The 16,395-nt window shown below is 39.6% G+C and overlaps 1 protein-coding gene across 1 annotated transcript in view; it reads right to left on the bottom strand.

The window, feature by feature from the left end:
• pcnx2 (pecanex 2) overlaps positions 1 to 15,963 on the bottom strand; it is a 37,416-nt gene extending 21,453 nt beyond the window's left edge. Inside the window, exons 1-19 of the mRNA XM_017463056.3 lie at positions 15,518 to 15,963; positions 12,742 to 12,944; positions 12,410 to 12,524; positions 12,268 to 12,301; positions 10,526 to 11,626; positions 7,468 to 7,609; positions 6,442 to 6,584; positions 6,236 to 6,314; positions 5,930 to 6,065; positions 5,482 to 5,624; positions 5,250 to 5,403; positions 5,138 to 5,170; positions 4,875 to 5,046; positions 2,676 to 2,786; positions 2,502 to 2,593; positions 1,430 to 1,539; positions 1,193 to 1,298; positions 1,019 to 1,111; positions 448 to 598 (exon numbers count right to left, since the gene is read on the bottom strand). Coding sequence (XP_017318545.1) covers positions 448 to 598; positions 1,019 to 1,111; positions 1,193 to 1,298; positions 1,430 to 1,539; positions 2,502 to 2,593; positions 2,676 to 2,786; positions 4,875 to 5,046; positions 5,138 to 5,170; positions 5,250 to 5,403; positions 5,482 to 5,624; positions 5,930 to 6,065; positions 6,236 to 6,314; positions 6,442 to 6,584; positions 7,468 to 7,609; positions 10,526 to 11,626; positions 12,268 to 12,301; positions 12,410 to 12,524; positions 12,742 to 12,944; positions 15,518 to 15,670 — 3,271 coding nt within the window. The 5' untranslated portion in view covers positions 15,671 to 15,963. The remainder of the gene's footprint in view (positions 1 to 447; positions 599 to 1,018; positions 1,112 to 1,192; positions 1,299 to 1,429; positions 1,540 to 2,501; positions 2,594 to 2,675; positions 2,787 to 4,874; positions 5,047 to 5,137; positions 5,171 to 5,249; positions 5,404 to 5,481; positions 5,625 to 5,929; positions 6,066 to 6,235; positions 6,315 to 6,441; positions 6,585 to 7,467; positions 7,610 to 10,525; positions 11,627 to 12,267; positions 12,302 to 12,409; positions 12,525 to 12,741; positions 12,945 to 15,517) is intronic.
• Between the last annotated feature and the right edge of the window lie 432 nt (positions 15,964 to 16,395).

Here is a 16,395-nt window from a genome sequence, read left to right as displayed (position 1 = left end):
CGCGAAATCCTGAAGGGACTGGTTATCGGCAACAATGGTGATATGCCAAAATAATGGTGTAGTCGCTTTTTCTGCCATTATTAGGACCACTTCATTTGTCTCTGAACTTGGTGGAAATATTATTAAATATTATTAAAGTATTATTATGTCCTGTTTGAGCCGATTCCTTTTATCGAACCTACAGAGGATAAAACCTCTTGCACAAGAGTCACATCTACCAAGGAACTGTGTAATCAAAAAACATGAAATTGTACATCATAATCCTACTAGTAGTGCAAGTAATCTGTATCACTAATGTTACACAGAACATGAACCCCAGCCTCATCTTATTAATCACTTACTCGTATTAAAGTACTGTTCATGATGAGGAATGGAAATCTGGACCCACAGTAAGTCCTGTAGGATTTAAGGATTAAATGAAGGTATAGAATAAGGAACAGCACTTACCTGAGGGCTCATATTGGGGGAACTCTTTACTCTTAAGCACTGGCTGTGAGATCCACAACCAGGGATGATGTTTGCGTAACTGAGGGATTAGATAGTGGGTGACGAAGCCCACAGTTGCTGCCAGTGCATACAGTACTATGGTCACAAAGGGCTGCATTAAAAACACAAGAAATGTTATTTGAAAAGTAGCAACCTCATTTGCTATACATACACTATAATAGTGCTCTTCAAAAATGATTACATGACTAATTAGACTATAAGCTCCCAGGACAAACCATTTTAGATCGTGCTTGGGAATGAAGCACTGATCAATAACTGATCATTCATCCAAATGCCCAGCCTAGTGATAGTGTACATTAAGGCTACTGTTATTGGTTGATGTAGCATTTTTGTTCTGGGCACTTATGTTGTTCATAACTAAAGCTTCTAGCATTAGGATTTGGGAATCATACATTAATGCAGTCTGGGGGGAAAACTCCATCTAAACCATCAACGCTCATCCACTGTCCAAATATTTGATGATTTTTTAAAATAAATAAAAAGTCAATATTTTAAAATCAGAAACACTCACCCTTAAAGACAGGAAGACCGTACTGGCAGTGACAGCAAAAGTCAAAACTGAAGCGACGGTGCACACAATCAGATCCGAGATCAGTATCTCTCTCTAAGAAAGGAAAAGAGCCACGGTGAGGCAATCAGACCAGCGGTGCTCCATCTGCACCATATTAACCATAATGGTCCTTACCACTGAGCTCTGGAGCTTCTTTGGAAGAGGATCTTCATTCTCAGAGGGCTCTTCCTCCACCTCGCCTTCACCGAACGCTGGCATGAATTTGGACTTAAACAAAGAGCTGAGGTGAAATACGAAGAAGAATGGTATTTATTGATCAGATGTGTAATTTCAGATGTATCTGGCTCTTGCAGAGAAGCATAACGTAGTAGTCTAGCTGAGAAATACGCTATCCAAATAGGGTTTTCTTACAACAGTACAGAAGGGTCACTGCTTTGTCGACTGAGATGGTACGACAGGGCTACCAGCAGAGCACAAAACCCAGAGAACAGGGCTGGGATGTGCTGCTCATTCCAAGGTTCCTGAACACATTAGCAATGGCAATGAGAAAGAAGTCAAATTCACTTCATGGTGACATTTTGATGTGAATTGAGCATGTCTGACCAGGCTTACAACTAAACCCTAACTGAACTAAACTAACAGAAGTTTGCACTACTGCCCTGCTGAAACACATACGCATAGTCAATATGCATGAACTGGCTTTGTAGTTGGTAAGTGTATATACGCAGTCCCTGCAGGATTTTGCGTTTTTGCAATCGCAGAAATTAACGAAAAATCAAGCAAAATATATTCGGAGGAACTTGCAATTTTTCAAAATGACCGCAGATTTGGGCCAAGGCGCATCATGTGATCTCATCACAACGTGCGTTCAGCCAAAGCCTTCTTTGATTCATGTGTGTCGAACATGAGTACAGCTAAAAGGTCTCAGTTACCAACAAACATCACTGCAAAAGGCCGTGCAAAACAGTTCCGTGTGATTGCAATTTTCCGTTAAAAAAAAACTCAAATTTTTTAAAAAGCCACAGCAAAATCATGCATTTTTGGCCACAGCAATCATAAAAGAAACTCCACAAAATCCTGTAATGACTGCTGCTGCTGGTGTATAAACTCCCAGCTGCTCAGTTTTATTTTAAGGCCTATATTGATCTACCATCATGCTCATTACACACAAGCCAACTCAAATGAAGAATAATGAAAAACTTCAAGTTCCTCAGAATATTGCTTGATTTTGCATTCATTCCTACGATCCATGAATAAATCAGAAAAAATAGGCTTTTGTTCTTGGGTGAACATTAGCCACAAACGCCACTCCACTCACATCAGACATGTTCATTCCTGACCACAGAAATATCAACTAAGCAAGAACAAGAAAAACTGGCTCATGCTTCACTGTTCATTTATCCAGCTTTTCTTATATATCATCTTATAATTACAGGGCAGTAACACAGAACGTAACACAAAATGTTCTTAATTTAAACCACACCTTCAGTGCACCAAAACAGAATCCATACAGTAATGTTAACACCAACAGACTCCTCCCTATACAGTAGATGGCTGAGTGGAGTCCAGTTGCAGCTAAGAAGAAAAGAAAACGTCAGTGACCATCTCATTAAATAGTTTATAACGTGTACTAACATTATAGAAAATTGTTACAAACCTGTTCCACCAAAAAAGTGTATATCAATTTGCTCGAGAAAGTAAATAACAAATGTGTTGATTTGCGGGAAGAGGCCAAGGAGGAAGGTTATTGGAAAGCAGTATGTAAATCCTAAAAGGAGCAAAGGTACAAGTAAGTATACATATATACATAATAATATATAATACAAATACTGAAATACATTTTTATACTGAAATAAAAAATATTAAAATATGTATACTTTTTTTTAATCAGTTTTATTGAGTGTCAATCGCTTAAACACCTCCTACTAATTTACTTTAATATTTCTATTGGTCCTTTAAATGTAATATTAGGGCTACACACAAAAAAAATCATATTAAAATCGCAATTTCACAAATAAAATGTGATTCAAGACTGTCACGTTTTGGACGTAATGGAGGTGAGGACGGATGCAAGTGCAGATAAGAGCTTTTAATAAAGAGAGGCAGGCAGACAAATCCAAATCATAAGACAATAGCGTGGTCAAAAACAGGTCATGGGTCAGGCGATCTGCAAACAGGCATAAACGAGGCAAGGCAAGAACCGAGAACAAGATCAAAGAACAAGAATCCAAACGAGGAACAGGGTACAAACGCTTGGTATGGTGATAACACTCAATACTTCGCGAAGAGTGAACGCCTCGAAAGTCGTTTTAAACTATGGTGTGATTGTGTGTGAGATTGGCTGCAGGTGTGCGTGAATAGAATGAATGAGTGTTCTGGGAATTGCGGTCCATGGTGGCCATGGTTGTAGGCCACAGTGCATGATGGGAAATGTTGTCACTGGTTTGCTGTGATACGACAAAGACCAACGATGATTCTGCACTCAGACAACCATTATACAAAACAAAGTGCCAGTATTTCTCCTTATGCAGCATATATGCTGTACCACATGACCCCTCTCTCTCTCTCTCACACACACACACACACACAAAAAAAAAAGAACAAGGTGATAGAATTCATTTCAAATATAGCCAAACTTATCTGTACTAAACAAATGTTTAATATTATCTACTAAATATTAAATTACCAATGAAACAAACAACATCATGCTCAAAAATTGCCAGGGATGTATTACGCATAGAGCATGTTTATCAAGACAGATTTTCACCCACGAGTAGCTTATGCACTGCTATGGGCCAAATAACAGAAACTATGACTGTGACTATGACTAATTATTTATCCAGCCATTAATACTGCTGGTTTCATTAAATTTGGGAGGATACGCTGTGCTCTCAGCATGCTAATATGATTAAAGTTTTATACTAAACAGCAGGTATTCTTGGATTTTGGCTATTGCAGTACAATTTTGCCATAAAACAGCAATTCAAAATGCAGATAAGGAAAATCTAGAGTTGAGGTCACAAGTGTACATACACCCTGCAGAATTTTTTATTTTTTTTAATAAGAGCGATCATAAAAATTGCATTTTGTTATGTATTCTGAATAAGCTATTTCACACAACAGATGTTTACATACAGTCCACAAGACACAATAATAACTGAATTTACATATATGAACCAGTTCAAAAGTTTACATACGCTTGATTCTTAGTACTCTGTGGTGTTATCTGGACTTTTGATGTTCTTCAGCATCAGTGAATGTTTGCACCTTTTGTAATAGTCGTGTATGAACCCCTCATCCATATGAATGGATCTCAACATCATATAGCTGCTGTTGGAAAGGGGTTAAATATGCAGAATATGCTGGAAAAGTAAAGAATGTGCAGGACCTGGAGGATTTTTCTGGAGAACAGTGGGCAGTTTAACTGCTCACGACAAACAAGGGACTCATGAACAACTCTCACAAAACATACAAACAGTCACTGATCACTTTTGAAATGGTTCATATGTGTAAAATCAGTTATTATTGTGTCTTGTGGACTATATGTAAACGTCTGTTGAGTTAAATAGCTTATTCAGGGCAGTACTAAATAAAAAAATGAATGCCATTTTTATGATCCCTGTTATTTTCTTCTTTTAAAAAAATAAATAAATAATTATTAACATTTTGAAGATTCTGCAAGGGGTATGTAAATTTATGACCGCAACTGTCCCGAAGACAGTAATGTAAGAATTTAATAAATGCACATAATGTTCCTTACCGAATTGCGCAAAGAATCTTCAGTGAGAAAATGAGAAAAATCAGAAAGCACACTCTATCCAAAAAATTGTGCAGCTCTTTAATACATAATACTTACCAATTAAAACATCTTGTACAAATCGGAGTATGTCCGATATTACAATCGTAATGCCGTATAAGGTGAACACAGGCAGGTCTGATCTTTTCAGCTTCAGCTCCAGAATCCAAATAAGGCCACAGAATATGCAGAAATATGCAGCTCGACTGTAGGCAATGATTTGATTATGTCCCTAAAAAAACAACAGCCATAAAAGGTGGTGAGTCCTAAATGAACCCCATTACATGCCATTATTAATGTTGTTCTGATTCAGTTGCTCTTACATGTGTAGGTGATGCTGCGTCTGGCTGGACACTCTGCAAAAACAAAGAACAGTTTATAACAGCCTGTAACACAGCAACAGGTACGTTATGGTTAATAAGTAGTATACATTACCTTTAATAAGGAGTACTGACAGCTGGCCATGACGAGACAAAACTGGAAAACCCAGAAGTCCTTAAAGTAACCTTGGTTCAGGAGCACAAAGCCCAGAAAAGCAACCAGGAAGGCTAAAAACACGGCAGCCGTGTTCTCCTTCCAGTCCCGATTCCTGTAAGAACCATGGAGGTGCTCAGTTTGGTTTCAGACACTTTATATCCAAGTTAATATACAACAGTAAATTTCTGACCTGTCCAGCAGCGCCATTAAGGTCAACCGATCGTACAGGATGTTGATCCATTTCCCAGGAAACACTTTCAGCTTATAGTAGAGCTTCCGGGATGGCTTCTCCTCAGTAGTGGTGTCAGAGGAGTCGTCAAGAGAATCCTCCTCCTGCAGTCAAACAATATAAGCACACCGATGAGCGATCTGTCTTCATCTGACAGCTGCTCATTTTACAGACAGTTAATAATAATAATGTGTAAATATCATAACAACAAGAAATATTTGTAAAAATAAATAAATAAATAAACTCACAATACAAAAAGAACAAATCTCTGTAGCATTTTCTAAAGAATTTGCATTACAGTTATGGCATTCAACAGACGCCCTTATCCAGAGCAGTTTACATCTCATTTATACAACTGAGCAGTTGAGAGTTAAGGCCCTTGCTCAAGGGCCCAGCAGTGGCAGCTTGCCTGAAAGATCTCGGGGTGTGTTCTCCTTGGCCGAAGCCGGTGAGCTGGAATGATACGGCGCTGAAACGGACAATCAGGATGCCCACCCACTAACCCATCCTGGCACTCCGAGTTGGAGGACGTGGAAAGGAGATCACTAATCAAATATAATAAGGCAAAGGCAAAGTGAGAGATAATCATGCAGGTCAACATGCAGATTTAAATTTCTTTAGCTACAAGGATTGGCTGCAATCTCTGGCTGATGAGCAAAGTACTGAATAATGGTTTGTCAAAATGTGGTATGATATTCCAGGCTTTCCACTGTACCATATGTTCCCTGTGATGAGTTCAGCTCCAAGAGGCAAATTTAATGATCTTTCATTGTACAGCTTGCGAGGTCTGTCCCCTGAAAAACATTTCCCATTTCCTATTAGCCTTGGTCCATCATTTGGAAATGACTTAATAAGAATAATTACTACTTTTGCCATGTTTAAATTGCCACACTGATTAATTTTTAACTATATGTCACTTACTGTGTACTGTGTGGAAGGTGTAGGCCTCCTCTTTGGATGTTGCTTCTGGTCTACAGATGACCTGCAGCATTGAGCTTTCTGATTGAGAGGTCTGAGAGGGCAGAGAGTCGTAGTCCGGATCTCTTTCCTTATCTGTCTGAGGACTAGAAGAGGGAAGAGATTATGGTTTGCCTATCGGCTGGTTTTGTTAGTGTGTGGTGGGTGTGTGGCTGCTTTCATATTGGTGAAATTAGAGGTTGCGTAATATTGCCAACTATATATTAGTGTATTGTACATACATGCTACAGAAATATTGGGACTGATAAATGAGTGGTCCAAAATATCTTTTAATTCTTGTGTTCTGATGATAAATACACATGTTGTACAAGGTGTTTCCCATGAAATCAAAAATAAAATGAAAACAGAAATGAATATGTTTAAGACTTACCTGTAAACTACTGAATAGAAATGTTCAATGTCTGAATAGACATCTAATAAGTATGGAACAAAGAATGAAATGGTGTGCAGTTGTGGTGTGATGCAGTCCGATGTGAACTGGCGTTATCCCGGAATCTAGTATTTAACCAATAACAGCATGTCTGGAAGTTTTTTCTTCCTCTTAATCCAAAGTAATTTGCCAACAATTCCATTTTTTATTTATTCATGAACAACATTTTGTGCTTTTTAAGCAATTATAGTTACATTTAATGTTGTGGAAAGTCTGCAAAACAAGTTCATTCTTGTTAACACTTACATTATAGCAGCTATAAACAGTCGTTCCCTCGCCAACCACCCTTTCTTTCTATCTCTTGAAGTTTACTGTATAAGACAAAACATAGCTTGTCATGCTATACAGAAAAAAGAAAGCGCAAAGTCACCTGTCATGAAGACTTTCCTATTGCGGAAAACTTGCTTCTGACCAATCAGATTCAAGAATTCAACAGTGCTGTTGTATAAGACTATTTAACTCACAGCCATAGCTTTGGAAATGTAGGTATACAATAATACCTGTTGTGTCCACATATATGTTATAAATACACATCCTACCTGTCAGGAGAGACGATGGGAATCTGCTTCTCTGGAAGGCTGTGCAGTGTGTCTGTAACCAGACTGTTCGGAGGGTTTGGAGGACCTTGCTGTCCAGCCTCGTCTGTGCGTTCTAAGCTCTTCGCCACAACTGTAGTGTCCTCTGATAAGAATCAGAACCAGGACCAATAAGAACACAATGCCTCTCGTATCGTATCATAGCATCAAAGAAACAAGGCAACGTGTCCACTAACTTTTCAATTGCAGTGTATGTATTATTAAAATAAAGTGCTCTCGGTTTATCAAATTGTAGGTATATTTAGTGTTTAAGGGAACATCTGTATTTGCGAGTTTTTCAATAGCCCATCAAAAAGCATTGGCATGGAGAATTGTACATTGATGTTACAATTACAAATCATATGTACTCTATATATTTATGATGTGACTTAACACTTTCAGTTTTTCAGTTTTTTCTCTCTCCATATATTTCCTAATCTATTATCTAACCTGTTATCTATTCAGAAGATCATCAGGATCTCTGTACCTACCATTGGCAGCTCCAAACATGAACACTGAACCCACAAGGTCACAAGCATTATGGATGGCCCCTCCCACCCCACGCTCTCATGGACCTTTTATCCCTCTGCCATCTGGCAGAAGATACCGAAGCATCCACAACTAGACTCCCCAACAGCTTCTTTCCTGAGGTGCTCTCCAACTCCAACCTGGACTAATCCCAACACCCACTATCATTCGACCGTCAGTTCACACTTGCATTTTAAAATTACACCATGTCTACCCAATAGACAATACTACTGTGCTGCTATAAGACTGAACTTGCTTCTTTTTTATCCCATTGAAAACAGTTCTGTTGTTCAGTCTAATCATATGGTGTGTATTTATTTTGCTGTGTATTTATTGTATATTTTTCACGCATCTCACCCTGTCATATATTTTGCACTTTATGTACTCCTGTATACCATCATACTGCATTGTGCTGCACCATGGTTCTGAAGAAACATATAGTGTTTATAGGAGGAATGATACCCAAGGATATTCTTCTTTGATAAAATGTAAAAAAAATTTTTTAAAAAAATGTCATGTTACAATGTCCTGTTTGTTCATGCATTGTTTTAGACACTCCTTCTACTGATATACAATTTTGTTTGTACTTTGTACATTTCTTAAATTCACTCTTGACAAGACCATCTGCCAAACGACTAAATGTAAATATCCAATGATGTCTTCTCTTTTGCTGATCAGCACAGACATTGTTAGTGGAGCTCATCTCAGTTGTTTCAACATCACACAGCCTCACAGTGATCCTGATGCATCCATTAACTGCAGTCCATTAACTCCAGCCCATTACTGCGACATGAAGATAAAAGTAGCTGGAGTACGTTTCTACTGATGTATATAGGCTATTAGATTAGACTCCAGTTTGATTTTTTAAAGATTTTTCATGTTCACACATCTTGATCAAAATCAGATCTGTGACACATTTTGGGTAAACATCAGATTTGCACCACTTCAGCCCTGAATAGTGAATGTAGTCTATGTGCTTCCCATGTTTTCTGCTTATATCACAGTAAAGCACTCCAACACAAGCTCTGAATTATCATCAATGGAAGATGGAACGTTTATGGATACTTTGTTTTCAAAGTTAATAACTCCTCATTGCATGTTTTAAAAAACCCTGGAGGAGTTTGATAGCAGATCCTAAAGCAAGTATCAAGCGATGTAAAATTCTTTCCTCTGAAAATATCCAACTGATTTTCATTATCTCCAGCAGCTAATGAATTTTACTCAGATATGGAATGGCTTTGTAACTGGGTTATCATTAGTTACTGCGGAATATTGCTGAGATCGTTACAACGATCTCTGTAATCTGAAGCTCAGTTAGGAGACGTACATAGAAACCATTTTAGTTTTGAACTTTCATTGTCATTCCAGACTTTCATTGTTAGCTGCTGTTACGGCTTGTCCACAGTAACACGTATCCGTTTGGAAACGTGATTTTGTATCAAACCGATTTTCGTCAACATTTGCATTTTTGTATAATTTCCAACGTGTCCACACTTTAACACAGCGAAGATGTCCATATTAGAAATTTGCAAGTATCATGCAAACCACATCCGTGCATGTTCTCTGCATGTCTGTATGGGTTTCCTCCAGGTTCTTCAGTTTCCTCACACATCTCAAAAGCATGCCGGTAGGTGTCCTGGCTATGCTACATTGCCCATTGAGTGTGTGAATACATTTGTGCATGGTGCACTGGATTTCCATCCAGGGTGTATATTCCCACCTAACTCCCAGCGTTTCCAGAATGGGCTCCAGATCTGCCGCAATCCTGAGCAGAATAAAGCACTTAAGTGCTGAAGATGAATGAATGAATGCAGACCTCAGTCATATAACAGCGAATAAAAAGTAATGCTGTGTTTATATTATGCATAGCTTTGTAAAATTGAATGACCAAAACAGCACCAACAAAAGCAATAACTTATAATTTCATTTTAAATGTGTTGGAGTTGAGATCAGATGATAATTATGGGCTAATCACCAGATGACAGATATCCATCCATCTAGCTTCTGTACCGCCTGTCCTACACAGGGTCACAGGGAGCCTGGAGCCTATCACAGGGGACTCGAGGCACAGGGCGGGGGACCCCCTGGGCAGGGTGCCAACACAGGGCACAATTGCACACACACTCGCACACCCATTCACACAGTACGGACAATTTGGAGAGGCCAAATGGTGAGGAAACCAGAGAACCTTAAGGAAACCCCCAAACACAGAGGCTAGAGCCGAACTCCCAACCAGGGACATGCGAGGCAAACGTGCTAACCACTAAGCCACTATGCACCCCCCAAGACAGATATCACCATTTTCAAATATCTGGATTGTATGGACAGAAGGTCAAAGCAAGAAATAAAAATCTTTAAATGTTTCCATTGTACTGTGGGCATGTTACAGATGCAAATTGCAAATCTAAAATTCTCATTGCAGTTAAGCGGATAATAGATGTCTCATAACATGCCAATCATACCTCCCCCCCAAAAAGGAAGATTAAAGACTGACCATCTGTTTTAGTTTTCTGCTCCTCCTTCTGCTGATCCTCTGTTTGCTTCCCTCCCCCACTTCTGGTACCGCTGATAGACTCCAGCATTGAAACAAACTCCACAAAGTTGGATTCGTTGGGCAATTGGCCCTCTTTGTCCTCTAAGTCCGACTTAGATGAGGTCATGGTCTGCAGCTTGGATTTGGCTCGGTGGCCAATCAGGACAGCGTCCCTTCCACTGTCAATGCTAAGTCCTCTTGCATGCATCCTTCCTCTTCCACCAAACCTCCCAAAGCCAGAAGGGATTTGCAAGAATCCATCAGAGTCTGACTTCAGCTCAGTGTGCTCACTCTCATCTGGATGGGAGCGCACATCAATGCCCGAGGAGCTGTTATTAGTGCTTGGACTGGGGTTCTCAAACTCATGTTCAATGGACAATGCTTCTTGTTGGGCAGAACTAGACCCAACTGGCTCATTTGAATCTTGACTCTCATGAGCCACAGACTGTTTTTGAGGAGATAATTCATTAGGATTTGTCCTCCTGTCTTTATTATCTTTGACACAGCTTTCTTCCTCCTCTTGAGGTGAATCAAAGGTAATGACTGGGATTTTGACAGGAGAATCCCCCATCTGGTCTTGCTGAGCCAGGCGGTATTGAACCGACTCCAGGAGGCTGAGCCTGACTGACTCCTCGAGCTCAGCTGCTGTCTGAGGATCACAGCTCATTGTGATGACGATCTTCACCGTATCATTCTCATCCAGGCGGGTTGATAAACCAGAATTGTCAACCAGTACCACAGAGATTTCATCTGAGCAGTAGGTCTCCTCAGGCTTCTCTTCCTCTTCATCCTCTTTAGCCTCTGAGGACCGACTGCCAGTGTTGTTGAGGTCTGGAAGTGGTGGTGTCTCTTTCTCAGCTTCTTCTTGGATCCCCTCCTCTTCACTGCTGGTAGAAGGTGGCAGACCTTCATCAGCTGTGTCCCCTTGGGTTGGCTGTCTTTGCTCTGACTGTAAGAGTGGGGCTGATTGGTCAGTATTGGGACTAAATGCATCTTCAGGGGTCAGTTTCTCCTCAGCTTCGGTTCTTTCCTTACATTTCTGAAAGGATGTGTCATCTTGACCTGCAAAATCCATACAGATACAAATAATTCTACTCAGTACTAGACTTTGTCATAAGCTTTATATTTAACTGTGTATTTTTTTCCATGTAAGCACACCAAGTAGTTCTGATTAATTTTACACTATACTCCAATCGTCCAGTGCCTCCCAGAAGAGGCTTGGTTCCTTCTGAGTCTGGTGTCTTTTGATGTATCTTCCTCATGTTTTCTCAGGGAGTTTTTCCTTGCCACTGTCTGAATTTCTGTAAAGCCATTCTGTAACCATGTCTATTGTTAAAAGTGCTACACAAATAAACTTGAATTGAATCGAACTATCCTCTCATCAAATAGCATTACAGGGACTACATAAACCAGATTCTCTTCCAGAAATCCTAATTCATTTTGTTCAAATTAAAACTGCTCATGTTGACATTAAATTAACTTTGAATACTAAAAATAATTGAGCTTAGATTGTTTTTAAAGACTGAATATATCAATGCATCTTAGTTTTGCATGCCAGCTTTAACTAAATCCATCAGTGCCAATAAAATTGTCACCTTCTAGAAGAGGGCCTTGTGGAAGAAAAAACATCACAAGTAGTATTTACTGTAAAGTGCTTTCACACTCCGGCTTAATATCATTCAGTGAGTATGATTATTACCTACCCTCTGTGTCCTTTGAATCCTTTTTTGAGCACTCCTGAAGTTTAAAAAAAAAAAAAAAGATAAACATATTGTTGAGCATAAAAGTATGTTTTCCCAAAAGTATCCTATTTCTGTTAACCAGTATGAGTGGGAGACCACTCACCCCAATCAGTCCAGGTTCTGTTTCAGTCTGTTTCACTGTGACTTGGATTACTGGACTTGGAATGTTTCTAGTCAATACTGTCATGGCAACACAATCAGGTACTGTGCTGCTCTTCCTGTGGGGGGGGGGGGAAACGTTTTATTCCTCTGGTGAAATGGCTGACATTTAATCAAAAAGAGCTTCTAGATCTGTCCATAGCATTCACTTTGACTTTAAATGAGAAGTAGTAGTATACAGCCTGTTGTAGCTATTAATGTATATCTCGTTGTGTTTTATAATCCATGATAAACAAGTAATGGTTTTACAAGAAGAACTGAACTGTTGTGTCGTACCTCAAGCTGGCTCGACGGCAGGTGTCTGAGGCATTACTCTTTTTTTCGGCACCTTTGCTGATGTCAGACACACTGTTTCGGGGTACAATTTCACCTTCGTCAAACATCAGGTGAAGGCGATAGTTCACCATCTTAATGAGGATGAAGAAAATGGTCACTGAGGTGCAGTAAATACTGAGGGCCAGACTTGTGGGTGGAAGAGCCTGAGGAACATAAACACATAAACACATTAGATGCTCTGTGTTCGGTAGAATGTTTCTCAAGTAGGTGCTCTTTCTTTTATAACAGTGCTTTAAAAGATAGCATTATGAAACCAAGTGCAAAGAAGAGTGCACTGTCAAAGTGTTGTATAGGATGTATGTGCTTCAATTTCTATTTTTCTTACAGGTAAAATACTGTGGCATTCGTGAAGAATAACCAGTAAGCACTGCAAAAACAACACATTTGCTCTTTTACTGCCAAATACAAACTTTATAACAGCAAACACTTTTTTCTAATAATAAATAAATACTAAGACATACTAACTACCAACGTAACGGGAAGCCGCAGGGGCTCACTGGTATGTAAATGGCCAATGCTGCAATATGTTAGAAGCTAAAAAGTTAGATCACTGGCAAAGAACCGATTTCAGTCCATATTCAGTAGCACTACATAGAATGAAAACAAATAATGGGCTGAAAACTGATGTAGACTGGCACTGACGATGCCAAGACCATATTCACCACTACCATTCGCCTCAATCAATGAGAATGATGCACTGACAGACAGATTACATCAAAATTATGCTCAATCGTTTCAGAGTTGAACATCTGACAGAGCTGAACATTTGTCATTCATGTCAGCTTTCAGGAAGACAAAGCAAAAACTATTCACACTTGTCAAGCTGCATTGAAAGCTGTACAATCCTGTGCTAAAAATCTGTGCAGCTCACAGCGAGACTCGGCTTGAACAATATCAGAGTGTGAGCAGATAGGCCAAAACACATGGGTATGTTTCACCTACTATCAATTTCCACCCACAAACAGGCCTTCTAGATACCAGCAATACATATCAATGCGTAACATCATTATGACTTTACAGGCTAACTACTGTTTGCTTTTTAATTCATTGTTATGGTTGTTGACTGGAGTGGGGGTTGAGAGGGGTTAAGGACTTATGGTTCAGACTTAAGGAGGGGTGTGGCTGCAGGTTTTCGTTTCAGTCAAACAGGATCCACACCTGATTCCACCTATTTAATGAACTGATCTTAGCCTTGTATCAACTTTAGAAATTTTGAGAAAATCTTAGAAAATTGTGAATCCTAGCTGTCCTTCTGGTGGAACTCTTAGTTTCTATGTGGAACCCTACAACAAAGTGTTTCCCGTTTGGAAACTAACATCCTTTAGTTATCTAATGAACCCTTAAAGAACCCTTGAAGAACCTCTTTCTCTATGAGTATATATATACAACACCCTTGGAGGATTGGAAGTCACTTTGTATATACAACACTTTGTACATAGTAAAAAATGACTGTGGCTAAAAATAGACAGCATGATGCTACTAGCAGGCTCTGTGCAACAGCCTTGCTTACCAGCCCTGAATACATTTCTGTGCTTCCCCTGCTCTGTCGCACATGACTCAACCATCCAGTAGCTATCAAAACCTTTATAAACTGGCGTGTTAAAGCAGGGAAAGCATAGGGAATTGTTTAGTCTGTTTCGGAAACTTACCCAGTACAAATGAGAATCAAGGTATAGTAAAGTCAATTTTAAATGTATACATGTGAAAATGTATTTTTCAGATAGAGCTACGCCACATTTGTCCATCACTTCGACAGCATGCAGAGAAAATGCGCAAAAAGCCAGACTGCTGGCAGCCAGAAGAAACTGAGTGCAGGGAATAGTGGAGCTGACTACTCCGGGCCAACCTGGGGAAGGACTTCAGAGAACCTGGTATCGATTTTCTGTGTTTTTAGGTAATGACAGTCATGAATATATGAAGGTTGGCATAATAATTAGGTCAGTAGAGTGAACTTTCTATCCATAGAAACACTAAAACCTCTGGGGAATTGTGTCCCCTCTCAGAGGTGCAAATGGTTCTGTCGGGTTTCTTCATAGATTCGAGATTGATGCAGGCGTTTAATAATTTTTTTTTTTTTTTAAACTATGGAAAAGATACAGAAAACAATGAAATAACGGAAGTGTAGAGGGAAAGAACAACCTGCTGTGATTTAGAAATCAAAGTGATGGAAACAACCGAGAGTTCACATAATGGTACAAATACCTGCAATCCTATATATTAGATACACTGTCCAGACAGAATCATAACCCTAATATTATAGGATCGTACACTTTCAGAATAAACAGGGTGCCATTCCTTTCTGAGGGGGTACCATCAAGAATACACCTTTAGTATCTTTAGTAAATCCATTTAAAGAATTACTGCAATAGGTAATTACAATCCAATTCTGTAGAATAAATCATGTTTAAAGGTGAAATACATACACCTACATATTAAAGGTATTGTTTCTAAGAGTGTAGAGGAAAAGATACAACATAAAAAAAAACATTACATGGACAAAGAAGGGTGGATAAAATGAGGGGATTGTATTACAGTAGCCTGTAATAATGACTCCATATAACCACTCTGTTGGTGATTGGACCCCTAAGGACTGAGCTTGTATATAAGATGGAGTGCCACTCTATAATTCACAGCCTTCTTCATGCTCATATTGCATTGACTGCTGACTCATTTCCATCCCGGACCACATGTCGTGCCTGCGCAACATTTTACTCACCAGATGCAGAGACAGAGGCAACATGAGCAAGAAGAGCCACAGATAAAGGTGGCAGGAGTTGTTGAATTTATTCTGCTCGGGGTCGTGGTACCATCCGCCGGTCAGGGAAGCCCACACCCCCTGGCGGAGCGTTTGAAGCACCTGGGAGCCCATCCTCGCTGAGGCAAAGACTAAACCCGGATCCTTCTGGAGGATAAAATCACCCTCACCGCCATCTCCTCGATTTCTTCCCCTGGTAAATAGTACCCTACATGTTGCGGATGGTTACAACATTTATGATCCAGAACCTCGAAATTCGTCGGCTTTTCTTCTCGTCCTCTCGTCGTCTTCTTGGTGTGCCATTATTAAAGGACTGGTGCTGTGCGCTGCAAGCTGAGCATCATCCTCCCAGTGTGTGTGTGTGTGTGTGTGTGTATAGCGCGCGCGCGAGAGAGAGAGAGAGAGAGAGAGAGAGAGATTAGTAGTGTTTGTTATGTGATGTCCCTTTCTCCTGCCCTCAATGATTCTTGCGCCCCCACTCTCTACTCTCTAATTCACTGCGGTCCAGGTTTCCTTCCCTAAATCACAAATGCGCATATATTATAAACTGTACGGTAATGCACCATATGGAGCTTCACTTGTAAAAACATGGCTGTAAAGCGGTACTGTAACACATTTTACCGTAAAAAACAGTAAAACATATTTGCACTAAAGTACTGTAAAATTTTATAGTACATAGCATAAAATAGCACATAATCCAGTAGCTACATGCTCCATGTACATCATATAGCATATATGATCAGTATAAAATGTTATTACTTTGTCTTCTGGGAAACATGTAAATATCTTATGTAGATTCTGAAGGAGAGTACTAAGTACTAAATGAAAAATAAGACATT

This window comes from Ictalurus punctatus, chromosome 3, assembly GCF_001660625.3.
Source record: "Ictalurus punctatus breed USDA103 chromosome 3, Coco_2.0, whole genome shotgun sequence".
In the NCBI taxonomy this organism is placed as follows: Eukaryota; Metazoa; Chordata; class Actinopteri; order Siluriformes; family Ictaluridae; genus Ictalurus; species Ictalurus punctatus.
This window is presented reverse-complemented; position numbering and strand designations above follow the sequence as displayed.